The sequence below is a fragment of the Schistocerca piceifrons genome, chromosome 8, assembly GCF_021461385.2.
Source record: "Schistocerca piceifrons isolate TAMUIC-IGC-003096 chromosome 8, iqSchPice1.1, whole genome shotgun sequence".
Classification (NCBI taxonomy): domain Eukaryota; kingdom Metazoa; phylum Arthropoda; class Insecta; order Orthoptera; family Acrididae; genus Schistocerca; species Schistocerca piceifrons.
The window spans coordinates 24,325,731-24,350,184 of record NC_060145.1 but is presented as its reverse complement, the minus strand read 5'-3'; the positions used below and the strand labels follow the sequence as shown (position 1 = coordinate 24,350,184).

The following is a 24,454-nucleotide window of genomic DNA, read 5'->3' as shown; positions in this document are numbered from 1 at the left end:
GTGACACATAGAAACACATGACAGAAAATTGTATTCACATTAGTTTTAACGCTCTTGCTCTCTTTCTTCCAGAAGCACACACATTCAAACACACGACAGCACAGACACAAAGATGAACACTACCACAGCTGCAACAAGACTGATTATTAATTAATCAAAAATTAATAATCAGTCTGACTGCAGATGCAGTAGTGTTCGTTTGGGTGTCTGTGTGGCCACCAGTGTGAATATGTGAACTTTAGCTACAAAAAGAGGAAGAGCTCAAAAGCCAATGTGAACACTGTTTTCTGTTGTGTGTTTCTATGGGCCACACCTTTGCCTTATTTTATGCACTGTTCCACCCAGGAAATTCCATTATCGTTATACAAGATGCAGTAACTTATCCTACAAGTTACAATGCATTAGAAGACACTGAACATGCTTCTATTATGCTCCATTCATTCTGCTCATTTGTTTGTCACAATTTCAGTGCGCAATTGGAATTAATGACACAAATGCCAACTACTTTCCTCATAATCTCATATCCACTGCATTACTTTGTTTCAAATGCGTAAGTAGTTCTCCCACTGCTCACCAAAGTTGAAACCAGTGTCTGGCCACTCAAATGTATAAAGGCAAAGATTTAAAAAAAAGAGTTTAGGTATTGCATTTGTGACTGTGTGCTTTCAGGTGAGTGGCAAAAATGTTTACTCTATTTTTCTACATGTTCTGATTACTAACACAGTCATCCCTGTCAGGTTCTTTGAGCTTCATTGTTATGCATACTTGCCGCCTGGACTCCAACAAGACTGAAGTGGTGTTGGTGTTGGAAGCTATTTATAGCAGAGTTCGGCTCCTCAACTCACTACACCCTTTGATGCTCATTTGTTTTTCAGAGCCTGCTGTTGGATGAAACCCACATTCTCTCAGTGTTTTCGAGCTCTGAGGGATGAGATGTCTGGTGGGATCTTAGTAAACTGAATGCTAATTCTCAAGTCTTGCTTAAACAGAAACTCTGTACCAGTTTATTAGCTTTTCTGACTTCTTTATTTTGATAAGAGTCTCTAAGTACATTGTCACAGAATCTTGGTGTTCAAATCATGATGCTAGTCTTGTCTTACCTCATCTCACTTCATTTCATGTCATGTTCATACTCGAAGTAGTACTTGGTGACAGCAGATTTGCTTGTCGACTGTCGACAATAGTCTGCCCCACATAAGACTTCCACATGGAATGTTACACATACCCAGCTTTCTGGAAACTAGTTTGTCTTCAACATTAAAAATAAGATAAAAAAAAAAAAAAATCTCTGTTGATGGCAGCAAAGTGAGGTAGGTAACTGATTCTTGGCCTTTCCTTTTTGTTTGTGAGCCTGAACCTCTTCCTCAGGTGTTATTGATTTTAGCCGAAAATGATGTGTTGTCAAAATATTATGCAGAAAAATGGAAACAACAACTTGGCTGTACCTACCAAAGCACACCATTAATAAAACACACTGAGGAAACCTACAGGGTAATTAATATAAATGTCATGACTTAGTATGAGCTAAAAAAACTTTAAATCAATATGTTATTAATGAAAATGTATGCAAATGGTAAACAAAATTGGTTTTGTATGTTTTGTCTTATTTCCATCTGAGAACAGCGGTGTTTGACATACTCATTATAGGAAGTTCACACGACAGAACACTAGTTTTTTCATCATTCTTGTGTCCTTCCTGCAACTGAGTACCAAAAGCTGTGCGTTCCTTAAAAACACGTTTATTCTGTTTGGGCACAATACAACAATCAAAGCAGCTGCTAACATAACCACTTCAAATAGGTTTTGCATAACTTTCACATCCGGAAACGTATGTGGGTTCCGATTTAAGGAAATTGGGCGATGAAAGACCAAACACTATAGACTAAAAACATTACTTTACTGTGAAAACAATAATAATAACTAGGCAGTCTGTGAAAAAGTGAACATGCCTGAAATAAAAATTCACTGCTGGGTGCCATTCAATACCATGTTGTTCCATGCCGTGCACTGCAACATGATCAGCTTTAGCCTTTGCATGGTATACACAAGGTTGTTGAGACACTGCTGCTGAAGCCTGTTCCTCTGATTTCATGCAACATGTGAGGAGGGTTCCTACAATGGCCCACTACAAGTTGCAACTGGCTGGAAGCGTGTTTGATTCAACCTGTTTCAGCAGATACTGCTAGTCATTCCATTTGACCTGCTGCTGCCTCATGGAAGTCAGTGTGCTTGTGCACAATTTTGTTTAAAGATGAACCTATCGCCAAACTGTTGATCACAGGGTTGGCAACAGCTTGGAGAATCCTGTCCACATACTGCAAATCCTCCAAATTACTATCTTTAGTGATAAGAGGCTCTCAATATCTGCACAATATCTGACCAAAAGATGACTAGTTCACATCCATCATAAATGTCTGGGGCTGCATGCTTGACATATGTAGTAGAAAAATCCAACACTCATTGGTGAAGCAGCCTAATCTGATTGACCCAGGTTCCATTTCATTTCTTCCCTTGCCCACCTACTTTGCACACCACATAGTGAAGGGGAAGGGAAAATTGTGTTAATCAGTGGATGGTTGTATACTGTTTAGGTCAATGCTTTCTATCTCATTTGTGATGGGGCTATGGTTTATACAGAGCTACATCCAGTGCTCTCTACGGCTGTAATAAAATTCTGTATGAAAATTTCTCTTCATAAAGGAAGTTCAGGAAAGTGGTGGGTTTGAATAAAGCACCAATATTCCACTGTTACTTACAGCTGTTGAAAATCTGTACATTCAGCTGCATCCAGAAGATAAAACAGGAGCAAAATGAATGAAGCCATAGTGATCACAGCCATCATGTGACATGTGCAATTTTAGTGCACGAGTGCAAGTGTCAATTTTTGTGCATGCTCCAAGTAGCTCTGCACGTTTTGCTAGGAGTGCTGTGTTTTATTCTCCAACGCACAGAGCTTTCATTCCTTGTTCTACTACTTTTTGTATGTTGGCAAGTGCACCTGATCTGCTATTGAATTCCTAATCTTGTGAGCCCAGTATTTAGCGTTCTCCCTTGTGAGATCTGTATTTAGCATTCTACAATCACATAAAGTTCCGTGTGTTGAAGATATTTTGGTGTACATGTTATTCATGTAGCAGGCATAGTAGAGTCTAAGTCCTGATTTTCATACACAGTGGCCAAACTGGTGACCCAGATGTGATCGACTACCTGCATGTATGTAACACAAGTAAACAACACAATGGATGAAAGTCCGGAGACTGTGAACTCAACCACGTCCAGAATAGCCGCGAGGCTAACTCCATTCTGGCCGCACAACCTGGTCTTGTGGTTCTTCCAGGTAGAGGCAATTTTTTTCTTTTCTGGTATGACTGCAGATGCTTCTAAATTCACATTAGTGGTGAGCCACTAGGAACAGCAAAATGCAGCAGAAGCTCAGGACATCATTGTCGCGTCACATGGAGGGAATGCATACAACCGCTTGAAGTTGGGATTGATCCACCGTCTTTTCGCATCTCAAGAGGAGCACATTACACAAGTACTGACCCATAAGGATATCGGCAACCGAAGATTGTTACAGAACCTGTGGCATCTCAGAAGCAAAATCGAAGCAGGTACCATACATGATCAGCTGTTGTGTATGATCTGGAGCAGTCACTTGCCTCCCTCTATCAAGGCATTTATTGTGACACAGTCAAGAGATGTTGCTCGACACTCTGCCAAAACTGATATAAAGTACTGGATGCTATTGTCACTTGCACCCATTATGGTATCAACTGCGCAATGCGGGAGTACAGCCACCATGGTAGTGTGTGCCGAGTATGAGGTATTAGTGGTGAAAGACAATCAGCTGACGCAGCAGATTAGCCAGCTGGTAGTGTGTTGCACCATCTGAGCAGATCACAGCCTGCAAAGGGAGAGAAGGTGCTCTCGCAGCAGGGCTGCATACTGAAAGGTACCTAAAATGTAGACTTTCACGGCCGGAAATATCATGTCCATTACAATTATCCGGGCTGTTATGCCATGGTCGGTTGATGAATTTTGTCTCAATTCCCAACGTTTCATCTCCGACTGCGGAAGACATCTTCAAGGGGGTCCGTAGGTCAATGGAAGGTCCAACACACCCACTGGCTCACTACTGAAGATGTCTCCCGCAGTCGGAGACGAAACGTTGGGAATTGAGACAAAATACATCAACTGACCACGGCATAACAGCCCGAATAATTATAATGGACATGAAGGGTACCTACACAACACTGACCCTCACATCAAGACAAATGAGGGGCTGCTGATCTCCTGCCAACCTCTAAGACTAGCATCGCACTGGAGAAGATAGCAAACGCAAGTTCAATAACATGATCAAAGATGGCACTACGCATCTGTCTGATAGCCCCTGGTCTTCACCCCTGCACCTCATTTTATGAATTGTAGTTCTTGGTAGCCTTGCGTGAACTACAAAGCTTTCAACGCCTGCATGATTCCTGACAGGTACCAGGTAACTCTGCTACATGACTACAACTATGCGTTGAGTAGTGCTTGTGTATACAGTGTACTAGATTGCAACAAGGCCTAAATACAGATACTGGTGACAGCCATTATTGCATCATTTGGCTTATTTGAGAGCAAGTTCAAGACTTTCGGCATTGGAATGTGGTGCAGATGTGGCAGAGGTTCGTCAACTCAGTGCTGCGTGGTCTGCCATTTTGCTTTGCATACCTGGACAATGCCTTAGTCTTCTCCCCACCACCAGAAGAACTCCATTAGCATCTTGTACAAGTTTTCCAAGTGTGTCTTCATACAATCACAAAAAGACTTTCTAGGCCACTGCATTACTCCCACAAGCTCGCTACCATTGCCGGACAAGACTGTGGCTATCTGGCAGCTGTCCTGGCTGGCCACATACAAAGAATTAATGCACTATTTTGGCATGCTGAACTTTTATCGACAGTAGCTGCCTCATGCAGGTGAAGTTCAAGAGCTGTTGACAGCCCACTAGTGGGCCCGCAGATTAAAGGCAACTTAGCAATTACCTTAACAGACAATATGATCGCGGCATTTGAGAAATCTAAAAAAGTGATACTGGACGCAGCATTGTTGGCACATCCTTAACCAAATGCATTGTTGGCTGTACTAGTAGACACAAGTCAGACATCTATAGGTGGTCTACTTCAATGTGCCGACAAGACCTGGTAGCCACTAACATTGCCTTACTGAAGTAATGGAGTGCATATGGCAGGAAATTACTGGTGACATACGAAGCTGTGAAGTACTTCCACTCTCATGTCGAAGCTCACAGCTTCACAATATTTACTGATCACAAGTGCTGCCATTCGCTATCTTCCAAAATAACCTTAACTGCTCCCGATTCCACACAATCAGCTGCTGTATGTAGCCCCGTTCACCATTGACGTCCAAGCACATCTTAGGTATGGACAACATTGTGGCAGAATGCCTCTCTCGCATCAAAAGAATTTCTACAGTAGATTATATGGCACTTGCAGAATCACAGAAGTCTGATCAAGAGCTCCAATACCTATTATAAGACACGTGATCATCATTACAATTACAACTCTTAGGCATTCCTGGCAACAGCAAACTACTGTATTGTGATGTGTCCGCATTGAAGAAACATACATACCTACCTCCGAACTTCCATCAGCAAGTGTTCAAATCCCTGCACAACCTGTGCCACCCAGGTACAAGGTCTACACTCTACAGAGAGTGGACGAAGTGCTGTCTGCAGTGCCAACACAGCAAGGTTAGCAGGTGCATTCAAGCACCAGTAGGTAATTTCCCCAATGTCACAGTGCACTTTACACATGTGCATTCTGATGTCGTCAAACCACTATCGCCCTCAGTCAGTCAGCATTACCTGCTCACCATTGTCGACAGATTCACTCACTGCCCTGAAGCAATTCTGATAGACAATATCTCAGCTGAAACCTTGGCGCAAGCCTTCATAGCGCACTGGATATTGCGATTTGAGTGCCCTCTCCATATCACAATGAATAGAAGCAGACAATTTGAGTCGAGTTGTTCACAAAACTGACAGCACTTTGTGGCATGAGCCATCATCAGATGACCAGCTACTATCCGGCCAACAAAGAAATAGTGGAATGATGGCACTCCACCCTAAAAGTGACCCTGGTGTGCCATGGGACCAGGTGGACTGAGGCTCTGCCAATCGCCTTCCTCAGGCTTCACAACACAGACCACACCTGGGCGGTTCCCCGGCAGAGCTAGTATATGGGTAAAATTTCGTAGAAGGCGCCCCACAGCAAGAGATCAATCCATCTACACTCATTGTGCTTATCAGAAGTACGTAGAGAAGATATGCCTCCCACAGCCATCCAGACATCATACTGGTCCAGTGTTCACGCACAAAGACCTCAGCTTGGGCTCACACGTGATACTACATGGTGACGGCATCAGATCAGCTCTCCAACCGCCTTACACTGGTCCACACCAGGTTGTTAGTAAGGGAGACCACACATTCTCTTCAATGGAAAACATACCACTGTCACTGTAGACAGAATGAAGTCAACCTACGTGTTCCATGAGCTATCACCACCCCCTCCATCGCCTGTGCCCCGTAAGTGTTCCAGAAAACTTCACTGCCTTTGCCAGCAGCTTCTGTGCCACATCGCACCACAAGATATGGATGTCATGCGCACTTCCCGGTGTGCTTTCTAAATGTGCAGAGCTTCTATTCTTTGTTTTGTTACTTTTTGTATGTTGGTTATTTATGTTTTTTACCTTTAGTCTTGTGTGAGTTCCTCTGTACACCATACCTAGTAAAGCAAGCAAGCAATAATCTCACTAAGTGCAACTGATCTGTTCTCGCATTCCCAGTTTTTAGCATTCATCCTCCTGAGCTCTGAATTTAACATTCTATGAACAAATAAAGTTCTGTTGTTGTGTTGAAGATATTCTGGTGTATGTGTTATTCCTGTAGCAGGTGTACTAGAGCCTCAAGGCCTGACACTCACACACAGAGGCCAAAAAGTTTATTTAATGGACTAGCATGTGTCAAACACTTTGATAATACAGAAGCACAGCTGACATCCTGAAAAATATATTTGTCATCTGAAAGTTTACTTTTGCATAAGAACTATGTATGAGTTATCATTGGTAGTTCAGGCATAATGCTGACGCCACTATATTGCTGTTGCATGTACAACACTTTTACATCAATACACGTGCCCTGAAAACAACAGTGAAATGCATGGCACAGCATATTTCAAATTTTGGGACAGTTGGTGTATCTTCAAGCATATGCCAGTACAGCTGGGTCAGTCGCGGAGTGCCAGACCACACACAAGCATGATGTGTGGACTGAGGCTTGGCCTGCTTTGGTTTTGCTCAGTCCTTCTCGTACTCAACACACTAACATTTCATTAGGTACTGCAGTGCAGGGTTTTTCTGTCAGCACAACATTTTTTCAGTTTGGTAGAATTGTGGTTTCAGTACTGTTTACCCTTCGCTATTTGTTCGTGGTATGAAGGACATTAACAGGTCCAGCGGCTGTTTGCACAAAACAAGGCAGTCTAGCGATCTATCATCACAAGCTTTTACGAATGTGAATGACAGAAGGGAAGGATGAGAATTCTCAACATCTTTTATGCAGTAGCATGATAGAGGGGTACTGCAAATTTACTATGAAACAACATTACAACGGCATGCAGAAAGAATTTAAAGATTCAGTTGACAATGAAGGAGCAAAAAATACAACAATCAACTCTTTACATACTAAACTTTCAGGCATGAAGCACTTGAAGAAACTGGTGGCACAAATAGTAAATTTTCTGTTGTTGGATGCTTTATTCCTATGCCAACTGCAACAGTTTTCGATGGAATTGAACAAAGAGAATGGAGACTTCATATATTACTACAAAGACATTGCTAAAGTCAAGGGGCTTGCTTGGAATGTGTTTTTAATTTAAAACCTGCTATTGTTGAAATTATGAATGAAAAAGGAGAGCAAGAACAGAAATTAGAACATGCAGAATGAGTTACATGCCTTGCATTTTAAGAGGACTTCACTGCACAATGTCCACAGAAAGACAAAGCAAAATGAGAAACAATTTCTTTGTGATTTGGTGGGGATGAATTGGAAAAGAAAATTGCATTGTAGAAGGGGCAAATTCCGACAAAAAAAAAAAGGCCGTCCAGTTCCCCAAGCTCACTGGTGTTAAAGAAAATGCAAGCTCTGAAGAATTCATTGGGAGTCTTGAAAAAATTACAAGGATAATTTCGTAAACATTTTGAGAATGCTGACAATTTTACATCTGTTTTTGTGACCATTTACCATTTCAGTTGAAAGTGGCATTGTGTTGTACAGATGGTAATGACTGATCTGCAATGAAATTCCCATTTAAAAGACAAAATCTTTTACATTAAAATTGTCCAAGAGGTCTATGTTTTTTTCCTTGGAATGAGTTCCCACACCTCCATAATCATGTTGCAAATGGAGTAAAATGTTCAATCAAAATATGTGTACAAAGACCGTTTTTCGAGTATGAAATTAAATAAGCCACGATTACATTCAAACCTGAGTGCAAACCTGACAATGTCTGCATCTTTCCATATACTGACAGTTTGTTGCAGATAAAAATTATATATTGTTTTTCAGAGCATCAAAAATAATTAAATAATACACACACACACACTCACACTAACTGCTCATACCGGACTCGAGAGTCCATTACCGCAGCAACGTATTTTCACCATCTGTCCCTGTCTTGGGCTATTTCCTTCCATTCACCTTCAATACCTAGGCTCCTCAAATCAGTCTTCACATTGTCCTCCCATCTACGCCTCGGTCTCCCTACAGGACGTTTTCCCTCTAAGTGCCCTACCAGTACTCTGCGCGCTGCCCTGCCCTCATCCATTCGAGCTACGTGACCCGCCCATCGCAGCCTACGTGATTTAATAATACTGATTATGTCAGGGCTTGAGTTCGTGAACCTCTTCGTTATGCAGTTTTCTCCGCTCTCCGCTAATGTCATCCCTTTTTGCTCCGAAAATTTTCCTAAAAATTTTGTTTTCAAATACTCGAAATGGCTTTTCATTTTGCACAGTGAGAGACCAAGTCTCACACCCATACAGCATAACTGGTAGAATAATAGCTTTGTATATTCTAATCTTTAAATTCCAAGACAATATCTGTGATGAAAGTAATCTATTCACTGAGAAGTAGCATGTATTTCCCACCTGTAATCTCTTCTTCAGTTTGGACTCAACCTCATTTCTCGAAGTGATGTCCATGCCTAGATACTTAAATGTGTTCACTTTTTCAAACTGCATGCCTCCAACTCTTTAACATTTCCTGATCTACTGCTGTTGGCATTCTAGTAGTAACCAGGTATTTAGTTTTGTCCTCACTTATCCTTAGACCTACATCTTCACTAGCCTTGATTAACACATTCGCAATTGCTGTTACAGATTTTTTCCTATCGCTAACAATGTTTAGATCATCTGCATACCCTAAATATCTGAATATTTCCATTTAACACCCTCTGAATTATCTGCTGCCATTCGTACAGTATATTCTAGGACTAAATTAAAAACTAGCGGAGACAGGGCATCTCCCTGCTAAGTCCGTTCTTTATTACAAATTCTTCTGACTCCAATTTCCCCATGCATACTCTACCTTTTGTGTTTTTCAAATTCGCTTCTATAAGTCTAACACACTTCTTTGGTATTGCAAGTTCCAAAAGAATTCTGTACAATTTTGATTGCAATACTGAATCATATGCTTTTGTAAAATCTATGAAAAGATTATGAACTGGTTTATTGTATTCCCATTTCTTTTCCAAAATTTGACACAGGGTGAATATTTGGTCTATAGTTCATCTGTTCCTCCGAAAGCCAGCTTGGTAATCCCCCACAATTTCACCTGCATATGGTGTAAGCCTGCTTAGCAGAATATTCGAGAAAATTTTGGAACGTACTGGTAATAGCAATATCCCTCTATAATTGCCACAATCCATTTTGTCGCCCTTCTTAAAAATTGGGATCAGAATCAACTCCTGCCACTCTTCAGGTATCATCTCTGAGTTCCATACTTTAGTTATCACTTTGTGAATTACTACCACCAATTTCTGTCCCCCATTTTTAACTAATTCTGCAGTTATGCAATCTGATCCTGGTGCTTTATGTTTTTTCAATTTGTTGATTGCATCTCTTACTTCCTTTAACGTTGGCTCAGGTATCTGGGGTCCTGCTGTATGTATTTCGTACACCTGCTCATTTCCTGCTTCCTTGTGTACATTTAATAGATGCTCAAAATACGCCCTCCATTTACTTAATATAGCACTAGGGTCTGTCGGTATTTCCCCGGCATCCCCTCGAAGTGCATTTGCCCTGGCCTTGAACCCCTTCCTATACCCATTTATGTCTAGGTAAAGTTCCCTAATGTTTTTTGTTTTACTGTTTGTTTCCATTTTTTTAATTTGGTTGTTCAAATAATCCCTCTTCTTTGCCCGTAGCCTATGACCAACTTCCCTTCTCATGTTCCAAGAACTCTTCTCGTTTTCTGTCTCCCAGTCTATCCCAATCTAATCGCATTTTTCTCCTTTCCTCTAGAAATTTCTTGCATTCCTCATCAAACCACAGTTTCCTCCTGTTCTTCTTAATTGTACCTATTGTGACCTTCGCTGCCTCTTTGATATTATTCCTCACAGTGATCCACTGTTTATTTACATCCTCATCTTGATCTTTGTGTGTCCTGAGAGCATCAAATCTATTTGAAATTTCTATCATGTACCTTCTTCTAAAGTTTTCATCCTTTAGCTTGTCAGTGTTGAACCTAACAAGTTCTGCATTGTGACACCTTGATGTTGCTGTAGATAGCCGTTGGTGAACTTTGGCAACTACAAGAAAATGATCAGAATCGCAGTCTGCTCCCCTGAAAGTCCTAACATTTTCTATACTAGTGTGCCATCTCCGATCTACAAGAACATGATCAATTTGGTTTCAGGTGTGTACATCCGGAGAGACCCAAGTTGCTTTATGAATGTCCTTCCTTTTGAAATATGTGCTCTCAACAATCATGTCTTTTGAAACAGCAAAATTAACCACCCTTGTGCCATTATCATTCGACATGTTATGCAAACTTTCTTTCCCAATTGTAGGTCGGAATGCTTCCTCCTTCCCTATCTTCGCATTCAAATCACCTATGATTAATTTTGTATCGTACGAGGAGAACTTATCCCACAGTTGATCTAGTTCTTCACAAAAGCCATCTTTAACAACCTCTTCAGTGTCCTGAGTTGGCGCGTGTACATTAATTACTACTAGTCTATTCCACCTGCTGGACAACACTTTAACTGATAGTCAGTCACTAATGAACCTTATATCTCTGATTGCGTGAAGCACTTTTCTCTGTACTGCGAAACATGTTCTGAAACTGTGAGCTTCCGCACCTCCATAGAAAAATGTTTAGTTACCCCTCTTTATGCTACCCTCCCCCTGCCACCGAGTTTCTTTAATAGCTGTAATGTCTACATCGTATCTATCCAATTCCTCTAATAATGTCTGGAATGTTCCTGGACAGTTCAAACTTTTAACGTTCCATGTTTCCAACCTGAAAGTTCCCTTCGGCCTGAATCTCTTCGAAGTAGGTTCCGCCCGGAGATCCGAATGGGAATCTTGTTTACCTCCAGAATATTTTACTTCAAAGGGACCCATGCTCATTAATGTTGCTGATTCTTGATGAATAGATTTGATAGTAAGAGAAGAAGAAACAGGGATGGTTCATCACGCCATCGCCTGCTCCCCACCGGCTGTCCACGACTGCTTATTTTTTGTATTCGCAGCTACCCTTCATATCTGAAGGCCTTATCCCCTATCCGCAACCTGGGGACGCGCTGTGTCGTGGTGGTAGGGGCCCACAAGACCTGCGATCATCACAGAATTAAATAATACTGACAGGTTTTTTTCATTTTTTTGTGTTCTATGTTGTTGAGAAATATGAAACCAAGCCATACGCAGAGCGACTGCAATACCTCCTAAATATGGCATATTCAGAATTTCCCCCTCTTCACGCTCTTACTCAAGACAGCGTGGTGGTGTGCATCCAGGCAATAGAGCTACGGGACATGAGCCACTCCTCAAGACCCGAATTCTTGGCCAGCCCTGCAATACAGGCTTTTCAGCATTTCTGTGGGCCAAGGAAACCTGTCATCATTTGTGCTGCCATTTTTTGTTTATGCTGCTCACAGTCAGTGGGCAAAATGAACAAGAGAAACTTTTGGTACTTGCTAAAAATGTTACAGTTAAGCACATAGTACTTTTTGGTAATAACCTGTATTAATAATGTGTCACCCAACAGCAAAAATAGAACTTAATAACTATCAAAAAGTTTAGCTTTGAATTACCCTCACAGAAAGACTTACATTTCTAGTGCAGCTGATAGCTGCACCTGAAAACGTGCATCCCTCTGGCACTCTAAGGGATGTGTTTTGAGCAAGCTAACCCAATGCACATTTAGCAGGTTGCGAATCTTCCCTTGTAAGCCCACAATGTCATCAGCTGGAGGTGGAGATGCAGCAAGATTCTGGAGATCTGTGTCTAAAGAGAGAAGTAAATTTCCATGCAGGCTGAATGCTCGAGACAGGAACTGGGTTGCACTGAAACACAACAAAGTACCTTTGAGCTACTTAAAGATATACTCATTACATGTCAAAATAATGCCTAAAACATACATCTTAACTGAATCCCAAAATCTCCTAATACTTACAGCAGATTAAAGGCAATTTTTTGGAACATACTACTACTACTACTACTACTACTACTACTACTACTAATACCACCACCACCAACACATTTCTTTTAAAAGTTGTTTGGCTATGATAGAAAGCAGCTGACACTCTCTGATAGATTCCTTTGAATAAAGGAAAGGTAGTTGAGAAGGAATCTAAAGGTCTGCATTTAACATGACAAACTGTAGAAACATGACAGACTGTAGAAAGAAGATAAATGCTACATGAGGATCGAAAATTAATATTTTTCACTTGAATTTTACACATTTTTTTTAAGGGTGCACTCAGAAAATCTTTCTGTTTTGTTTAAAAGAAATAGCTATCACAAATTGTCAATTCAAAAATTCAGAATTCTATAAGGACATAGCCTCTAAAATCAGCATGCACAAACCATGGTAGTGATATTAAATGTCCATCACAATTTAAATCTAGTGCTAGAGTACACACAATGACGTAAATGGAGATTTGTACAACAGGTCCAAAAGAACTCTTAAGAGGATAGTTAAATTAATTAGAAATCACAAGAAAAACCAACAAGAAATTTCAACATCTGAAACCAAAAACTCTACAGAGATAAAAAAATAAGAATCATGTAAATGTCATACAGACTTGACGACAGAGGTATCCCAATGTAAGAAAAGATAGAGTGCTACTTACCACAAAGAAGACATGTTACATTGCAGACAGGTACAATTAATTGTGCCTGTCTGCAACTTAACATGTCTTCTTTGTGGTAAGTAGCAATCTATCTTTTCTCACAACGTTGATATTCCTACATGAAGTTTCCATTGTTTGTAGTCTTATGCTGGTTTATGATGATGATGATGATGATGATGATGAAGGGCGAGGGTAAAGCCTGGTCCTGTTACACATCCAACACCTCTCGAATAGCATCAAGGAGTTGCAGAAGTTAGTGTCTCCAAGTGATGAATGGATCACCAACAACAGTGTCACATGCCTTCATTTCATGACACTGTGGAGAGGTTTTGAATTTAATTCAGGGCATTAGCACACTGATTGGTATAAGGAACTTCATGTCATTACCTTTCCTTCCATTACTGGCCAAATTATGGCAGCAAAAATTTCATTCACTACTTGGTTTCAAACTGGCTTACCCTCTAGTTAAGTGCCACTGCACAGGCGTAAATTAGCAACAATGGTTAAGGAGGCAGGTAGCTCTATCAAAGAACATCATTATAAAGATTTAGACACTTGTGAAACTTGACTATGGATTCAAATTGTCTGTTCAGATACTTATTAACCAAACTTGCAGTGAAGTAGGTGGTATCACAACAATGGCTGAGATTTTGAACCCCAACTACCAACATTCTTTCCTGATCACACTTACATTACAACCTGGGTAGGATGGACACACATAAAAGTACACAAAGTTATCCCAGATTTTGGAACTATTCTTTCCTCCCTTGGTGAGGCAAGAGGGTCTGGTTGAGGAGATTCAAAAAGGAAGAGCAGGTGTCTCAGATCACAGGTCAGGAGGATCTCACCGTTTGTGAGACTGAGGAGAAACAGAGATCAACAGAGAGGTGTCGGAGAGAGTAGGAGTCTCTCTCTTCCCCAAGGAAGGAGCTGATAGTTCTGTAAGCTTGGATGATTTTGTATACTTTTGTGTGTACAAAATTTATTGAAACTGCTAAAAGTTTTACTGAAGGTAAGTCATTGGCCAAGAATTCCATCTCACAATTTCATAATTTTGTTGGGTGAATTTTCCTGTTGATAGGATTACAGTTTCCCTCTTTAAACATAAAAAAATGTACAAACAAACTGATATAGGATGCTTGTAGCCTATCAAACTAGGAAGCAGTCTCAAAATGGCATACAGAAGCCATCTAAGGTACAGTGCAGGTTTGCCGCATAAAATTTTGATTGAAATCATTCCCAAATATTAAAAATTCCTTGTTCTTGCATTTATAAAATTTACAATTAACATTTGTGTACATTTCATCTCATCTCAAAATATTGAGAATTTGAAGAGCATAAAATTTTTTTAAAAAATATTGTTATCTTCATCTAGCCTTCTTCCTACAAAACGAACATGCCTGTACGAGTCAGTTAAGAGTAAACTTTAAATGTAATTAGGTTTTGTGTAACTTTTATAGTCTTCTTTCTTTCACTGGCCTCACAGGAAAATTTAAATTAATAATTATAATGAAATAACTGACTAAGATGATGGCATAAGAGAGTTAGAGGGTATTGCAAATCTTGCAGGGCACACATATGCTGTAGCTGACGATGGTATTACACTATCAAATTTCTTTGACAACAAACCTTTGATCAAATATTTATCATGTTCCTCTGACAAACGATCTTTGACTTGGTGCAAAGAGGGGTATTACACTGTCATCAAATATTACGCCACAGTCCCTTCTTCAGAATGGCTGGCATGTAGTAACAGAAGAACCGCACCATATCAACTGAAAAATTGCTATTCTTAATTCTGTTTAGCATTGTAGTTCCCATTCACTAAATGAGGCAATGATTTTTCAAATGAGAATATTAAATGTAGTTAAACTATTATCCCCCCTCCCCGTTAATATTATGTAATCATAAAATCTGAGTGCAATGTAATGCATACAGATCACAGTAGCTGAGTCATAATTATATGATCGAAAATCCTTTAGTATGAGAAATGAATTGTGACCTGATGTGTTCAAGTTCAAAAGGAACTGATTACGAGTATAGCCACACACTTTCTCAATACGCCAATTGTAGCCCGTTTTGCGAATTCCTTTACAGACTTCAGACTCATTTAGTACATTTGAAACTAGGCATGAGTTTTATTCTTGGACATTAGTTGCAATTTATTCTCATAAAAGATATTTTGGCCTTATCCTTGCTTCTATGTCTTGCATGTACCTAACAAGTATCTTTTTCCCAGCTGCAACATTTAGGCCTATTGCATGTCTGCCTGTGATGCTTTCTTCTCTATGAGCATATCTTAACCTACAGCTAGCCCATGTTCCATTACATTTAGCACAATATTCAAACCCTATTCACTTTCAGCTATCACTGCTGCATCATCAGTGGATCATATTGAATTGATTTTCTGTCATCGACAAACAACAACAGATGATTAATTTTCTTTTCACTGAACAAGTAAACATCAGTGGTGACAATTAACTCGGCCTTGCATCTTTTCTAGTTTTGAGCTCTTATAAAAATCTGTCATACTGAAGCAACAATATTTTTACATTCCATCATGGATTTTCCATTGTTTTATTTTTGTTGTACTGAAGTAGTTTTTAGGAACAATAATAAAATTTTTGCTTTACATTTGAATTCTTGGATATTTCTCACTCTCTATTACGTTTTCTGGATGGCTAAATGTTACACTTGGACAATGGATTCTAGGAGACCAGGGACAAATTCTGCTAAGAAAAATGCAAGAAAAAAATAGTAGCAGAGACCGCACAGGGATTTCTATACAAAGAAACACCTGCTAACTTTCAAAGATATAAAACTTGAGACCAAAAAGAAATCAATGAAAATTTATGTTTGAAGTGTAGGCTTATACAGGTCTGATAACTGGTGTTACAGGACACTGCTGAAGACCACATGGACTGATTTAGAAATTATATCTGTGATGAGAAAATAAGGAAAATACCAGTAAAGGCCACAATGAGTCAGAGAGGTTGGGCACAAGATGTTGCTGATAACTGTGTAGTGAAAAGGGTGTTGAAAGGAAATAATTGCAGGGGCAGTCCTAGATACAAATGTGTACGGCAGACTGGAGATGATGCAGGATTCAGCACATAGGCCGAATTAAAGAGAATAGCTCATGTGTTACACGAATGGAGAAATGGAGAAAAGGATGACAACCAAAACAACAACTGCAAACTGGTATGTACTAGTGCATGTGAAATGCACAATTTTCAAATCATTTGATTTCTTATACAGGAGAAACTACAAGTACAAAATCAAACTTTATTAAAGGAAACAACACACAGTACTTTTTGCATACGTTACTGAAATATTATTTAATCTACCACTAAATGTACTACTTCACTATTCAAACTGTACGACTGGCCTTTATGACATTTAAAAGAGGAGGACTAGTTTTCCACTAACATACCACAGAGAATGTGTTTCATAGAAACATGTTCCATGTAGAATTGACAGGGGGGAGGGGGTGGGTGGTCTACATCCGACCACTGAGAACACTTCCTAAATCCACATGTTTGTCATGACAATTAGGTACTAGTCACAACAGCTGGTTTCTAGCCGACTGACAAGATCTCCCCTTTGATGTCGCAGGGTGGCACAGAACATATTGTGTGTCACTGATTATTTATAACTCATTGTTTCCAACAGCAAAAATTGGAAAAAAAGGTATTGTGTCCAACTTTTTTCAATTTAGCCCTTCTAAGCTGTACTGAAATATAAACTAAATGTATTTCTGTAATAATAATTCGATTATTCAAAAAAATTTCAGTGCTATTGAAACTTGTCACAAATTTAAATAGCATTCCAGTACAGATTCGACCAGGCATCCAACAAGCCAGAATAGCTGCATTGGTTACAGCACGATTTTGTTGTGCTGTGAAAACTGTTGTTATCTTGCTGTGGTTTCTAGACTTCCATTGTCAGTGTTCTCTGTACTGCTGCAGGTGGTGGACATGTCTTCTAAATATCCAGATTTTTTGAAGGCAACTTAAGATATACAATCAAACATATCAACAATTAGAAATGCTGAAAAAAGTATGGAATTCCACAAACTACCTTGGGAAACAGTATAATGAGAATACACTTGGGAAAATAAGGAAAAGAAACTGTCTTTAATGTCAAGGAACAAAAATCACTGCAGAACACCTGATTAATTGATTACTGTTTCAGACTGGGGATATCCATTCAAAATTTGACATTCAGGTATTAGCAAGCCATCCTTACAAAATCAGATGGAATAAAAAAGTGCTCAAAAACAATTTCCCGGGAGAAGAGTGAGTGGATTATTCCATTCATCAAAATGCCATGCTGCCAATCAGAATTTCATGAAAAATCCCTGCTACGAAATCAAAGGCACTGCAGTTTTAAATAGTTACTGATACAACAGATTTTGATGTTGTTTTATGAAGGAATTTTAATTTTTTATATTCAAAATTATTATTATCATTTTTATTATTATTATAACGTATTATTTGTGTTTTAGATTGATATCAACACAGTTAATAACTATTTTGCAAGCCTTGAAAAGACTCTACAAGGCATGAACACTTCTAATGGCCTAAATTACAGAGAAACCAATCTAGCTGATGAACTTGTTGGAACAGTGTGTTTTGGAACCAAGTATCCAGAGAGGATAATGAACTCTTCTAAATCAGCAATCAGTATGTTGTTTTCTGGTACAGCCAATGTCTTACTTCTGTCTGTGTATTTCATTTATAAATTTGAACACATGTAGATATACGGAGGGCCTCCAGGAACCAACTATAATAGGTCGTACGTAGTCTGGATGGTTCGATGAAGTCGCAATTCTCCAGGGCATAGGGGGGGGGGGGGGGGGGCGGGAAATTGGAGCCATGAAAAGTGTTACCAGTACCATTACTAAAGGCATACCATCTCAGCCAAATGAAAAAATCTCACACCAGCTGAGAAACAATGAAAATGGAAAAGTTATAAAAGCCAACATGAAAAGATGTCCCAGGATTTCAGTGACAGTAATGAAGGCAGACAGTGGAAACTAAAGATTCATCAGCTGAATGGGCTGAAGAGGAAGATATCAGCAGTGACAATTTCAGTGACCTGAAACCAGGGGACTGGCTTTTAGTATATATAAACAAAGATGCTAAAAACAAAGATGATGTGACTTACCAAACGAAAGCGCTGGCAGGTCGATAGACACACAAACAAACACAAACATACACACAAAATTCAAGCTTTCGCAACAAACTGTTGCCTCATCAGGAAAAAGAGGGAAGGAGAGGGAAAGACGAAAGGATGTGGGTTTTAAGGGAGAGGGTAAGAAGTCATTCCAATCCCAGAAGCGGAAACACCCACATCCTTTCGTCTTTCCCTCTCCTTCCCTCTTTCCTGATGAGGCAACAGATTGTTGCGAAAGCTTGAATTTTGTGTGTATGTTTGTGTTTGTTTGTGTGTCTATCGACCTGCCAGCGCTTTCGTTTGGTAAGTCACATCATCTTTGTTTTTAGATATATTTTTCCCACGTGGAATGTTTCCCTCTATTACATTAAACAAAGATGCTGTAACTTACCAAACGAAAGCATTGGTTTGTTGATAGGAGACAATAAAAAAACACACACACACACATATTTCAAGCTTTCGCAACCCAAGGCTGCTTCATCAGCAAAGAGGGAAGGAGAGGGAAAGACGAAAGGGTGTGGGTTTTAAGGGAGAGGGTAAGGAGTCATTCCAATCCCGGGTGCAGAAAGACTTACCTTGGGGGGGAAAAAGGGGCAGGTATACACTCGCGCACACACACACATATCCATCCACACATATACAGACACAATCAGACATATGTAAAGGCAAAGAGTTTGATCAGAGATGTCAGTCGAGGCGGAAGTACAGAGGCAAAGATGTTATTGAATGACAGGTGAGGTACGAGCGGCGGCAACTTGAAATTAGCGGAGGTTGAGGCCTGGTGGGTAACGGGAAGAGAGGATACACTGAAGGGCAAGTTCCCATATCCTCTCTTCCCGTTACTTACTAAACTCCTTGCCTTTACAAATGTCTGCTTGTGTCTGTATATGTGCGGATGGATATGTGTGTGTGTGCGCGAGTGTATACCTGTCCTTTTTTCCCCCTAAGGTAAGTCTTTCCGCTCCCGGGATTGGAATGACTCCTTACCCTCTCCCTTGTGTGTGTGTGTGTGTGTGTGTGTGTGTGTGTGTGTGTGTGTGTCTATCAACATGACAATGCTTTCATTTGGTAAGTTACATCATCTTTGTTTTTATATAATAGAGGGAAACATTCCACGTGGGAAAAATTATATATAAAAACAAAGATGAGGTGACTTACCGAACGAAAGCGCTGGCAGGTCGATAGACACACAAACAAACACAAACATACACACAAAATTCAAGCTTTCGCAACAAACTGTTGCCTCATCAGGAAAGAGGGAAGGAGAGGGAAAGACGAAAGGATGTGGGTTTTAAGGAAGAGGGTAAGGAGTTATTCCAATCCCGGGAGCGGAAAGACTTACCTTAGGGGGAAAAAAGGACGGGTATACACTCGCGCGCGCGCACACACACACACACACACACACACACACACACACACACACACACACACACACACACACACACACACACATATATCCATCCACACATATACAGACACAAGCAGACATATTTAAAGACAAAGAGTTTGGGCAGAGATGTCAGTCGAGGCGGAAGTGCAGAGGCAAAGATTATGTTGAATGACAGGTGAGGTATGAGTGGCGGCAACTTGAAATTAGCGGAGATCTTTGTTTTTATGTATACTGTGGATTGCATTGAGGAACCGGTTTCTGGAGAAGGGCTTAAGTTCACTTCATTAGAAACTGTGGCAGATTACAGTTCGAATATCCTGAGAGAGAATCTGTGTCTTATCGACTACGATCACACAGAAAGAAAACTAAGTGCTCCTGTTTCTAGGGAGAAAAACGGAGTTTTAAAATTTGCTGTAAATTTCCAAGACTAGGATATTAATTAGGAATTTACAGAGAAGTAAATCATATTTTCAGGGCTATTGTATTAATTAGTTCATTAATAATTGTGATAATATTGTGCACAGGTTGACGTAATTTTATGTTTGGGAATTGATTAAATATTTCCTATTACATTTATGAGTACGAACTTGAATAATTTACACACTAAACAAAATACATTGTTAAGTTCACATTTTCCAGTCCTAAAACTCCTTTTAAAAAATTACAAAATAAACAATGTTGACTGGAATACTCTCATCCAAATTCTAAAGATGGCATGGGTAAAATACAGGGAGCGAAAGGCTATTTACAATTTGTACAGTAACCAGATGGCAGTTATAAGAGTCGAGGGGCATGAAAGGGAAGCAGTGGTTGGGAAGGGATTGAGACAGGGTTGTCTCAATCTGCATATTGAGCAAGCAGTAAAGGAAACAAAAGAAAAATTCGGAGTAGGTATTAAAATCCATGGAAAAGAAATAAAAACTTTGAGGTTCGCCGATGACATTGTAATTCTGTCAGAGACAGCAAAGGACTTGGAAGAGCAGTTGAACGGAATGGACAGTGTCTTGAAAGGAGGATATATGATGAACATCAACAAAAGCAAAACGAGGATAATGGAATCTAGTCGAATTAAGTAGGGTGATGCTGAGGGAATTAGATTAGGAAATGAGACACTTAAAGTAGTAAAGGAGTTTTGCTATTTGGGGAGCAAAATAACTGATGATGGTCGAAGTAGAGAAGATATAAAATGTAGACTGGCAATGGCAAGGAAAGCGTTTCTGAAGAAGAGAAATTTGTTAACATCGAGTACAGATTTATGTGTCAGGAAGTCGTTTCTGAAAGTATTTGTATGGAGTGTAGCCATGTACGGAAGTGAAACATGGACGATAAATAGTTCGGACAGGAGGAGAATAGAAGCTTTCGAAATGTGGTGCTGCAGAAGAATGCTGAAGATCAGATGGGTAGATCACATAACTAATCAGGAGGTATTGAATAGAATTGGGGAGAAGAGGAGTTTGTGGCACAACTTGACGAGAAGAAGGGACCGGTTGGTAGGACATGTTCTGAGGCATCAAGGGATCACAAATTTAGCATTGGAGGACAGCGTGGAGGGTAAAAATCGTAGAGGGAGACCAAGAGATGAATACACTAAGCAGATTCAGAAGGATGTACGTTGCAGTAGGTACTGGGAGATGAAGAAACTTGCACCTATACTTGAGTATTGCTCATCAGTGTGGGATCCGTACTAGATCAGTTTGACGGAGGAGATAGAGAAGATCCAAAGAAGAGCGGCGCGTTTCGTCACAGGGTTATTTGGTAACCGTGATAGCGTTATGGAGATGTTTAATAAACTCAAGTGGCAGACTCTGCAAGAGAGGCGCTCTGCATCGCGGTGTAGCTTGCTCGCCAGGTTTCGAGAGGGTGCGTTTCTGGATGAGGTATCGAATATATTGCTTCCCCCTACTTATACCTCCCGAGGAGATCACGAATGTAAAATTAGAGAGATTAGAGCGCGCACGGAGGCTTTCAGACAGTCGTTCTTCCCGCGAACCATACGCGACTGGAACAGGAAAGGGAGGTAATGACAGTGGCACGTAAAGTGCCCTCCGCCACACACCGTTGGGTGGCTTGCGGAGTATAAATGTATATGTAGATGTAGATGTAGCTGCATCAAACCAGTCTCAGGACTGAAGACCACAACAACAACAACATCCCATCATAATAAAATGCCACTGTATAGGGTATCCAGCACACAAAAAATTATTTCAACTGCCTTGCACAAGTGTTCCAAGTAATATGAAATAACTCACTATGATATACCTTACTCTAATGAGTGTTAAATGTGTGCAAAGTGAGGGAAGACTGTGATTCATTAAAGGTGTTATGAGAAGAAGAAGCTACTCTATAAACAGAGCAGATCAAGATTTATCCTATTCTAGAGTAATGTGTCTGGTGTCTGTAAGAGATCAGACTGATTACAGAAACTTAAGAAGCTCAAAGAAGAGTTTTGTGATTAGAACAAACTCCAGTCATACAATCTTGAAATTTTAAAACCTGCTTTTTCCCCACAAGTATAGCTCACAGATACTTCTGCCAAAATTAGACAGACTAGGGCATATATGGAAGTACACAGGCAGTTGTCTTTTTTCATACTGTCCCACGCATGAAGAACCAAATAATTCCAGCACCAGGGGCAATAAGCCAGATACTACATGTGTCATAGTACAAATGAGGGTGTACAACGTTTACTGCTCATCACTTAGCCAACTGAGATGTTTATTAATTAGGCATATGGAATGGACAAACATGCAAGTCTTGTGTGCACCAAAAATTTACAATTATATACACACTGTGTGTTGGAAGCTGTAATTATTGTGCTTTATTTTCAATGCCGACCTTCTTTACTCTTTTGATTGTTTGCTTCAGTCATTTACAACTTGCACAGATCACAGTTTATTTTGGGTGTGCATCAACTGTTGTTAGAACAAAAAGTCATGATAGTTTTAGCAGTACTTAGTTGCAGGGCACGATAGCATATATAGAGATAGTTTTAGCAGTACTTGGTTGCAGAGCATGATAGCATATATAGAGTCGTCGCTACACTGGACTTAAGGACATGTGAAGTACCAGTACCACACTATATCAAAGGAACTAGTAGTTCAATAGCTCTTCAACACTGATGAACTTCACTTGCAACTGCAGTGAATCAGAATAAAAGTGGAAACTGGCCGCTGTCTTTGTGAAGAAAACATCCTAACATTCAGCTGATGTGATCTAGGGCAAACGCTGAAAACCTAAAACAGGACTGCTGTATTAGGATACAAGCCTCATTCCTCTTCAATAAATGTCTACTAACTTAACCACTGTACCATCTTGCTTACTGCTGTCTTGTATCAGTTTGATAATTACAAAATATTATAAGCACAATCCTCATTGGAACTGGCATCTGGATTCTTCTCCTCCTCTGATCCTAGTATCTTACAATTCTTGAATCGTTACTCCCATTCTCAGTTTTCCTCCCTTTCAATCTGAATATGTGTGTCCTGACAAAGAATGAAATGATAAAAACCAAGTCAAAGTCAACTTCACAAATTCTTAGTGACTGTCTCTTGGTTCTGACAGCGAGTTGATGTCTCTCATACTAATATTCATATTCAATCCATGATTTTAGATTGCCTCTCTCTTTTGTCTCATAATAAACGACTGTTTGTTTGTGTATGTGCAGGGGGAGTATTTAGGAGGGTAGCACACTGGCATCTGATTAAATTGCAATAGTTGGAGAATGACACCCATTAGTCTCAGTATCATTACGTTTCAACAGATCAGTTTTCATGTTATGTTAATTATGTGTACCTGCACTCCACTTATTACACAAAAACCTTGAGAGACTTAACATTTTATTATTCTTTCACAGCTCTGTCTTTAAAGCATATAAAATATTATAATCATGAAGAGATGACAAATTTAGTACTATTTTTGCAATCAAGATGTCTTTGTAGACATACGTACTCATTCAAACAGGTGATTTTCATTTCAAGATGTGGCATATCATCTCCAGGAGGCTTTGATTTAAACTCAGGGCTGAGAGGTTTGTCAGTGATTAGTATTTTGTATTGCTGGTATTCCTGTAAAGTTAGTTTCAGTTATAAGTGGAGTATAATGTTTAATTTGTTAATTGATACTGACAGTAAGTTTTAGAATTAATCTACTTTTCAAGAGATACTCAACTTTATCTATAAGAAAGTAAATAAACATATGCTTAAACTTAAAAGCTAGATGGGGGATTGTTTCACATTATTTCTTAGGGCTAAGAGTCACATATGGAATAATACGATGCAAAAATAGTAAAAGAGGGGAACATAATATAATTAAGTCAGATAAAATGTATTCTTACCTTCAGAGTGGACAAGTTTAACAGGGGCATACGGCTGGCTCAAATGGCTCTGAGCACTATGGGACTTAACATCTATGGTCATCAGTCCCCTAGAACTTAGAACTACTTAAACCTAACTAACCTAAGGACATCACT

General features: G+C 39.7%; 1 protein-coding gene across 1 annotated transcript in view; it reads right to left on the bottom strand.

Annotated features, from left to right (window-relative positions):
* LOC124712560 (ankyrin repeat domain-containing protein 27-like) overlaps positions 1-24,454 on the bottom strand; it is a 99,872-nt gene that overhangs the window by 60,254 nt on the left and 15,164 nt on the right. The window contains exons 5-6 of the mRNA XM_047242874.1: positions 23,935-24,050; positions 12,396-12,629 (exon numbers count right to left, since the gene is read on the bottom strand). Of these exons, the coding sequence (XP_047098830.1) occupies positions 12,396-12,629; positions 23,935-24,050 (350 nt within the window). The remainder of the gene's footprint in view (positions 1-12,395; positions 12,630-23,934; positions 24,051-24,454) is intronic.